Source organism: Catharus ustulatus, chromosome 18, assembly GCF_009819885.2.
Source record: "Catharus ustulatus isolate bCatUst1 chromosome 18, bCatUst1.pri.v2, whole genome shotgun sequence".
Taxonomy (NCBI): domain Eukaryota; kingdom Metazoa; phylum Chordata; class Aves; order Passeriformes; family Turdidae; genus Catharus; species Catharus ustulatus.
The window spans coordinates 3,568,436-3,576,928 of record NC_046238.1 but is presented as its reverse complement, the minus strand read 5'-3'; the positions used below and the strand labels follow the sequence as shown (position 1 = coordinate 3,576,928).

The window sequence follows — 8,493 nt, the reverse complement described above, 5'->3', positions numbered from 1 at the left end:
CCGCGCCCTCCGACTTCCCGTAAAGAGTCCGCGCCGCCGCCCGCCCCGCGCCCGCCGCCGCAGCTCCGCCGCGCCCCGCCGGCACCGCGGGGGTGCCCCGAGCCCGCGGGCGTGGCCGCCGCGCCCCCCGGCCCCGCCGCCGCTCTCGCCCCGCGGCGCGGCCCGGCCGCCGCCCGCCCCCCCCCGCGGATCCCTCCGCGCCGCGCTCCGCTCCCTCCGCCCCGCTCGCACTGTTTGGGAGCAACCGGCCGAGCCAGCGGCGCCCCGGCCCCGCCAGCGCAGCGCGGACCGGCCGAGCGCACCCAGCCCGGCGCGACCCCCGGCGCTCTCCCTTCCTCCTCGCCATGTCCCTCAAGCAAGCGGCGGCGGCGGCGCAGCCCGCCGGCAACAACCGCAAGCCCCCCGGCGGCGGCGGCCCCGGCCTCCCGTCAGCCGCGGGGAGGCAGAACATGGGCAGGTGGGTGCGCAGTGCTGCGGGACCGGCCCCGGCTCCGGCCCCGGGCCCGGCGCGGGCGCCGCTCGCCCGCCCCCGCCGCCCCCCTCCCCCCCGCCCTCGCCCCGCACCGGCCTCCATGGGCGGCGGCGGCGGCCGGGGAAGGGGGGGCGCGGGGCCCGCAGCATGGCGGGGCCGGGGCGGGGGCCGCGATGGCGGCGGGCGCGGCGCTCGCGGCCCCGCCGAGAGGGTTCCGCAGTGCCGGGGCGAGGCCGGGCCGCGGCCGGTGCCCTTCAGGCGCGGGGAGGGCACGGCGCGGAGGCTCCATTTCGGCCCCCTGCGGGGCCCGGGGCGGGGGGCGCCGCTTCCCCCGGGCCGACGTGACCCGCCTGCCGAGGAGGGAGCGGGGGGAGCGGGGGGCGCGGGCCGCACGTGTCGGGGCCGGCGCGGGAAGGGCCGCGAGCGATGGCGGCGGGGCCGGGGGGCGGCCCGGGCGGGGAAGGGGGCGGCGATCCGGCCCCGCGATGGCGGCGCAGCGCCCTCGGCTCACCCGGGGGGGAAGAGGGGGGAGATTTTTTATTTTTTAAAAATCATTTCAATATATATATAAGGGATCGTTTTTATTTTGAATAATTTTTTTTTGGTATTTTTATTTGATTTTTTTTTTTTTTTTTCAAATAATGGAGATCGCAATAAAATTCTCGCGGGAAGGCGGGCCGCGCCGCGCCGCTGGATGGTGGCTCCGAGCGCGGCCTCGCTTTCTCGCAGATTTTTGGGGCAGGAATCTTGCAGAGGCTGAGCCCTTTCCTCGCCTCCCCCCCCACCCCACGCTCGCTGCCTCTGGAAGATTGATCCCGCTCCTGCTCTCAGATCGCTAGCTACACAAATCCACTCGTATTTTTTTTCCCCTTTCTTTCCTTCAAATAATAAACTCCGTAGTGCTGTGAATTTTTCCGGGGCTGTGGGGGTCATAACAAAACGATCAGAGCAGGACGGTAACAGTTCTGAAGGTCACAGTCACTCAGAGCAGTTTCATTTCGAGTTTTATTCATCTTCCTCTTCAACTGAACGTTTATTCCCACTCGGTTTTGTGCACTGGCAATAAAACAGAATTTACAGTGGCCCCATTGTTGGACATCACTGGAAATAGGGTTTTACTTTGTTCCCAGCCAGTGGAACTGGAAGCGGAAGGGCTTTGGAAGGGTTGAAAAGGACAAAATAAATAACAACAATACCTCAGCAGCTCAGAGCACCGATTTAATAGTTTTTACATATGGCATTAGGTGGGACCTGATGTTTGCTGGGCTCTGTCCCTGCCAGCACACAGTGGCACTGTAGAGGTTAATGTGAAGGGCAGCAAAACCTCCAGCTTATTTTTTGAAATTCAGCCTGATGGCAAGCACTTGCCCCCATAGATTTGGGTATGTGAGCTTCAAATTCTTTCCCAAGTTTAAGATTAAAGCCACTGGGTTTCCCCTACCAGTGTTGCCATTCTGATTCTATTGGATAAATTCCACTTCAGAACTCCTTAGGGAGTTCTGGTGGGGCTGCTGAATGACTGGCATGTTCCCTCAGAGGTGTTCATGCTCTTTCTTTCTTCATTTTTAAAGTTATTTCTGAATGGAGGGTGTGTAAAATCACAGTCCCATGGAACACCTTCAGAGAACTTCCTCTATAGCTGCCCTTGGCCTTTTGGGAAGTACAAATTCAAAGATGGTTCATGCTGTAAATCTGACCATGAATGAAAAGCTAAGCACCTTTTCTGGTCAGAAAAATGAAAATTTAAGTGGCCTGCATCTTGGTATCAATTTGATGTATTGTATTCTTTAATAAAAACCTAAACATCTTCAGTTTATACCAAGCTTTCTGCCCAGCAGCTCGTTTCCCTGCAACACTAACATTCCCATGAAAAAAAAAAATGTTACTTTTCATGGCTAAGTTGTTTTTGAAAGCTTAGTTTGGGTAGAAAACCCATTGATAATTAACTGTCCTGGGCCTAATTTTCTGCTGTGGGTTTGTTACTGGAAGAATTGGGCTGAGCACTTGTCCTTCTACCTCTGATCACGAGGGAAGGGTCAGCTCTGCTCACTGCCTTGCTCTCCATGGGTTCATACTGCTGCACATCTGTATTTCAGATTAGAAAAGGTAAAAATCCTGTGTGAAAAACCCAGACATTCCAGTGTTTTTCACTGCACTATTAATTGCCTTTACACAAAGGGAAAAATCAGAAATGAAGGCATCCTTGAAGATGTTTGATATATATATATATAAAAAAAGGATTAATACCTTTATTATATTATAAAGTGGCCCCAAGTGAAGTGCTGTGTTTGTTTAATGTGCACTATGGCAGATGGGCTTGGGCTGCAGGGGAGATGCCAATAGCACAGCAAGCTGTAATTAGGGAAAATGTAGACTTGGTTCACAAACTTGCTCCCTGTGCTGTCAGAACATTATCTAACATCTATTTTCTGTGTTTGAGGGGAGTTTTTGCTGTTATGCAAGCACAGGAGGGTTAGCTGTCCTCTGGCTGCAAGTTGTATCTGTCCCAGCCTTCTTCCATCTCTTCATCCTTTTTTTGTTGTTAATTTTCCCCCATTGTTATTTTATCTGAAGGTAAAACACCTCAGAGTCAGGGTTTGGATGTTTCTTGTCTTGTTACAATTGTGACAGAAGGGATTTTTCATTTTGGTAACTTGCTTGCCTATCTGGGCGTGGGGTAAGAGTTATTGACCTTTAAAAATGGCTTTTTCTCATCAAAAAACTAAAACTGAAACCACCCCATGGCTCAGTCCCAAAAGCAAACAACACAAACTTCTTGCTTTTATTTATTTCCCTTCTTCCCTGACATCCCTTTGTGGAGAGCCTCACTGAAGGCTTGAGGATGGTGAGCATCCCTTTGGGATGGAAGGGAAGGGGAATGTGGTGCTGGAATTTCAGGGCACTGACTGTTCTGGGGATTTGATCACACGTGCCAGGCAGAGGTTTTCTAGTTGGTTCTGACATCTTTGTGTGGGTTTTAGTGCAACTGTGCTAAAGTGCTGAGCAGAATGACTGCTTAACCTGCAGGCCTCTTATCACTGTGGGTGCACTTCAGGGTGGTGTTGTATCCCTGCTTTTGGGTAACTTTTAATTTAACAACTGATTCATGGCCATGTCTGTGAAGGTTCTTCAGTGACTAAACCATCAACAGGTTCCAGGTGTGCACTGGGCCAGACTCGAGGTTTTTACACATCCAGGTGGAGACAGGAATTGACATTATTGGTGTCAGTACTGGGGGAAAAAGTACAGAAAATAAAACTGCAGCACTTCTTGCATAATCTTCATTTGACATCTTCAATTCATTTGACTTTGTGGAGCCAAACACTGCACTGAAATAAAACCTTGCACTTCAGATTTCTCCCTTAGAAGAAAAGCTTTGCCAGCTCTGCACTAAAGTTCTTTAGAGTACCCTGTAAATTTGTTTTCCAAGCTGCAACAATGTCAGTCAGTGCTCCAGAAACATCCATTCACACTCTTTAAATTCAAGTCTTTGTAGCTGCATTTCTGCTCCAGACATTAATTGCAGCTTGTCTGCATTTGTTTCTTAGTTTCAAAGTGAAGATGATGCTGGAGAGAAAACTGGAGACTTTTTTTCCCACCCAGGAATGACTTTGTTTCCCTTCCATTAACTGGGAAAATACAAATGCGTGACCTTGTTTTGCTTATACAAACACTCTGCTTGGCATGTAAACATTAAGGAGGGAGGTGAGGGATGCTGAGGAAATGCTCATAAAAATAGAAAAAAATGTGCAAGTTGCTGCTGGGAAAAAACATTTATAGTGCAGCTTTTGGACCCTGATGGAGACTTTGCCTCTTGGTGTGTGACTGCTGGACCCAAGGGGTTGGCACTGAGTTTAATTGCTCAGTCCTTGCTTTGTCCTGAGTTTGGGACTTTTCTACCCCAAAAACAAAGAGTTTCCAGCTTGGATTTGTCAGGCTATTGTGCCTTCACCCAGGTTTACCTTTAACCACACATCTGCAATGTAAAATGATATTTTTTTTTTTTTCCAAAATTTTGCCATGTTTACCCTAATGGAAATGGAACTTTAGGTAGCAGTGCCAGATTGCTACTGAGCCTTCCTAGATTTCCTAGATTTCTTTGTGTTACTTTTCTGCTCCAAATTGTTAAACATCTGGCAAAACCCATCTACCTTCTGCTTTTGTAAAAGTCCTGAGGGTTTGGGTTTTTTTTTCATATATTGCATCAAAGATGTGTCTAATGGTAGTTTGAACTTGAGTCTTCACCTATTGGAATATGAAACTCAAGTTGATGGCCTTGGCTTTAGCAGAAAATACAGATTTGGCTAAATTATTGCATTGGTAGGATTGGTAAATATATTTTTTTTTTCATCTTGGTGGATGTGGTTTGTTGTTGTGTTTTGGGTTTTTTTCAATGGTTTGTGATTAACAGTTGTAGCTGGAAAAAAAGAGGACAGATCTATAAAGAGACCTGATAGATCAGAGAATTCCTGCTTTAATTCTTGGCCTGGTGTAGAGGTTGGGACTTCCTGCTGATGTGGATGAGCACGGTCAGTTTGTTTCTTGAAGCAATGTGGGCAGGAACAGTAATTTTGGAAATGTGGTAAGAGATGGAAAATCTGGAACACTTGAGTTCACGCTTTGAGGGAATACTCCAAACTTTCTGCCCAGTCTAGCAACCCAGTTATTTCAGGTCTAAGAATACTTTGTCACTAAAAATGGGAGTGGTTTGTCTTGCAAAGAAACGAAACTCTTTCACTTTTGATCTGTAGCTGATGGAGGAAGGAGGATCTTCTAAAATCAATGACAGCAGCAGATGGAACTGATAAAATTGTTTGACTTTGCCCAGGTTCTGTGAGTGACCATAACCATTTTTGATTGTGGTAGGACAAATCAAACTGGGCTGTGCCTCTTATGTGAGCTGAAATGACTTTCAGAAAGAGGAGGGTCTAAATATTATACAAAAATGCTGTTCGAGGTTCACAAGGCTTCAGTTCTCTTGGAAGCCATTTAACAAATGTCAGATTTTGGTAAATGGTGAGATTTGCTCCACAGCAAACCTGATATTGTGAAGCTGCCCTGTGGAAAGTTAAGGTTGATGGGTAGTTAAATAAAGGTTATTTGCATTAGAGCTTTTTTAGTGAGATTAGCACTCTGCAATATCCTGAAAATTCCTGCTGGGCACCCCAAATCTGCAGTTCTGCCATCAGCCAATGCCCCCAGTGTGTGTGATGCTCTGAGACCACAGTTCTGTTGCAGAAGCTTGTTGGAAATGAGTCAGGTGATAGTTTAGTGGTTTTTCATTTTTTCCTCATTAAGGCCTTTCATGGCTCTCTGATGGCTTTGCCTATTTCAGCAGAATTTATTGAAGGGTTATTTATGTTCACTGGGAGAAATTCCTTTGATTTTTTTGACTACCCTGTGAGCTCTCTTTTATAAGGGCCTGTTATTTTGGGGGGTAGGTTGTATTCAGCCCCAGCTTGGTGTTTTTAAAAGCATTTGAATGCAGTTGGCATCTAATGAAGGTGCTCAGGAGCTCTGAGCAGCCTGGTCTAGAGGAAGATGTCCCTGCCCTTGGGATGAGGATGGATCTTTAAGGTCCTTTCCAACCCCAGCCATTCCCTGATTCTGAATTTCCAACCCCAGCCATTCCCTGATTCTGAATTTCCAACCCCAGCCATTCCATGATTCTGTGACATCCAGCTGGATCTAGATTTCAGTGTTGTTTAGATAATACCAGCCATGATTCTTCAGGTGTCTATTGAAATGGTTGTGTGTCAGTAAGGTGAGTCTATTTAAAAAATTGAGGTTTATTTTAATAGAACAGAAGATTTATTTTTGCCTCACATTCCAGTGAGCACTCCTGAAGTCATAACACAAATCTAAATCACTATGAGGAGTATTTGAAACTAGGACTTGGTACAAGGGAGGAACTTAGAATTGAACACCCTGGTGGAGCTGTTGGACACTTTTTTAACAGGGATGTTTTGGGGCTCAGGTGCCTGGGGTGGAGGCTCAGACCCTTCCAGATGTTCTGAGCATCCCCAGGTGTCCTGAGTGCTACTCAGAGACAGATTTGCATTAGGTGGAGCTGATGTTTTTGGGGGAATGGGCAGAATTGTTGTGGTTGCAGGGTTGTGAGAGCAGTTAGAAATGAGCTCTGTAGGTAGCCAGGGCTCCTCTGTGGCCTGTGACAAATTCAGGTGTTTGGGTGGCTCAAATCTGACACGGTGACAACATCTGGAGCCTCCTGCCTCAAGAAAAGGACCCTCTGTGTAGGACTTGAGCCTGGTCTGGGTCCTGGTTTTGTGTGCCATGAAGTTTTGGAATTTAGTTGCAGGATCATTCTTTTATTCTTACTCTGATTTTAGAAGCTTGGTGTTTTCATTTTGTGCTTTAATTTAATTAAATTATCACAGGTAACCCCCCTGCCTGCTGATGGCTCAGCAGGTTGGAGCCAAACCCATCATTGGGTCCTTGTCAGGCTTTGCTCTCTAGAAATGCTGCTTTTCCCAAGTGCTGCTTTTCCCATTCCCATTCTCAACTCTAAATGAAGATGGGTTTGGAATTCTTGCTTGGTAGGAAATGCAGCAGTTTCAGCAGCTCTTTAATCACGTCCCATGTGTGTGTTTGATTGCAGAGGCCGCAGCAGTGGCAAAGGACCACCCCAGCCTACGGTGAGTTTGTGCTTTCTCCTCTTTGTGCCAGTGCAGAGCAGGAGGAAACAACTTCTAACAATGGCAGATACTGGAATATTCTCTCCATTTTTTTCCTGGGGATCCCATGGTGGGTGGATACTTCAGAGTGAGATACAATTTTCTAGAGTAGCATCTCACATTCATTTAAGTCTCCTGGGAGAGTGAAGTGGGGAAGGTTCATTTAAACTTTTGAGTGCACTAGTGTAAACATTCTGCATTTTCTTGCAATTACAGCTGTAAATATAAATAACATTTAACTTAAGGCAGTGCTTTTTGAGTTAGTCCCAATCTGAAAATGTGAACTTGGCTTCTCCCTTAACCAGATGACAGTAAGGCAGCATTTAATGAAATAAAAATAACTACTTTGTTTAGCTTTACTATAAAATTACTGAACCATTATTCTCAGTAGCTCCAATGTGCAGCTTTAGTTGTTCTCAAGGCTGTGTATTATTGGAGTGTGGATGTGGCTGGACTTGCAGAACATGATTTTATCAGAGCTAAATACATGGATCTCGATTGAAAGGGTGAATCTTTGAACTTCACTAATCAAATATTTGCCAATTTGTTGCTGGCCTGGTTTTCAAAGATGCCCAATTTTGGGGAATGGAGCAGAAGCAGAAAGATTTAAAAGGGCTGCAGTTTGCTTACATAAATGTTTATTGAAGATACCAAGACACTTGAGGAAAATGAAAGAAGCTTTGAGGAAAACTGGTGGAAAAGGTCACAGGCAAACACTAAACATCCCCAAATGTTGTTCTGTGTGTGCTGTGTACTGAGAGCTGAGCACAGGAGTGTCCCTTAACTCCTCTGTTCAGCCCAGGAAAGTGGCTGACAATTAAAAATTCGTTGTCATTTGAAAAACTCAGAACATGGTGAGATCCCAAGAGCTGTTTTAGCATCTCTTGTTTAACAAACACCAAGAGATACCAGGTATTGCAACAAAACACCTGCACTGAGGTGAATGTGTCCTCCACAGCCTGGGGACACCAGCCCAGCTCTCCTAGTCAGGATTGCAGATCCTGGTGCTGCACTGAGTTACTCTGGACTAAATTAATAACAGGGTTTGTGGCAATTTAGCACTCCACAATTTGATGGCTTTAGCTGCTGTTAATGTGTGTAATCAGGGCTGGGAGATGAAAGGATGAGGTTGAGCAGGCCTGAAAACACCTTTTTGCTTCTGCAGCACTGCAAGTGCCTTATTCTCTTGATGGTCCTTAAACCAGCAGGGCTGTTTTTGTTTAAAAACAAAGCCCTGCTGACATCCCTCAAATCTGTGCATATCAGCTGCACCCAGCCAGCCAGAGAATTTCCTTAATGGAGTGACATTAGGGGTTTTTTTAGCTT

At 47.1% G+C, this 8,493-nt stretch overlaps 1 protein-coding gene across 16 annotated transcripts in view; it reads left to right on the top strand.

The window, feature by feature from the left end:
* Window positions 1–235: 235 nt before the first annotated feature.
* The window catches only part of ATXN2 (ataxin 2), a 48,760-nt gene continuing 40,502 nt past the window's right edge, over window positions 236–8,493 (top strand). For 9 of the 16 annotated variants that reach the window (XM_033075475.2, XM_033075473.2, XM_033075486.2 and 6 more), the window contains exons 1-2: window positions 353–457; window positions 7,092–7,128. In XM_033075475.2, coding sequence (XP_032931366.2) covers window positions 450–457; window positions 7,092–7,128 — 45 coding nt within the window. In that variant the 5' untranslated portion in view covers window positions 353–449. Of the gene's footprint in view, window positions 458–7,091; window positions 7,129–8,493 lie in introns of all 16 variants that reach the window. The other 7 variants (XM_033075480.2, XM_033075478.2, XM_033075488.2 and 4 more) reach the window with 2 other exon arrangements.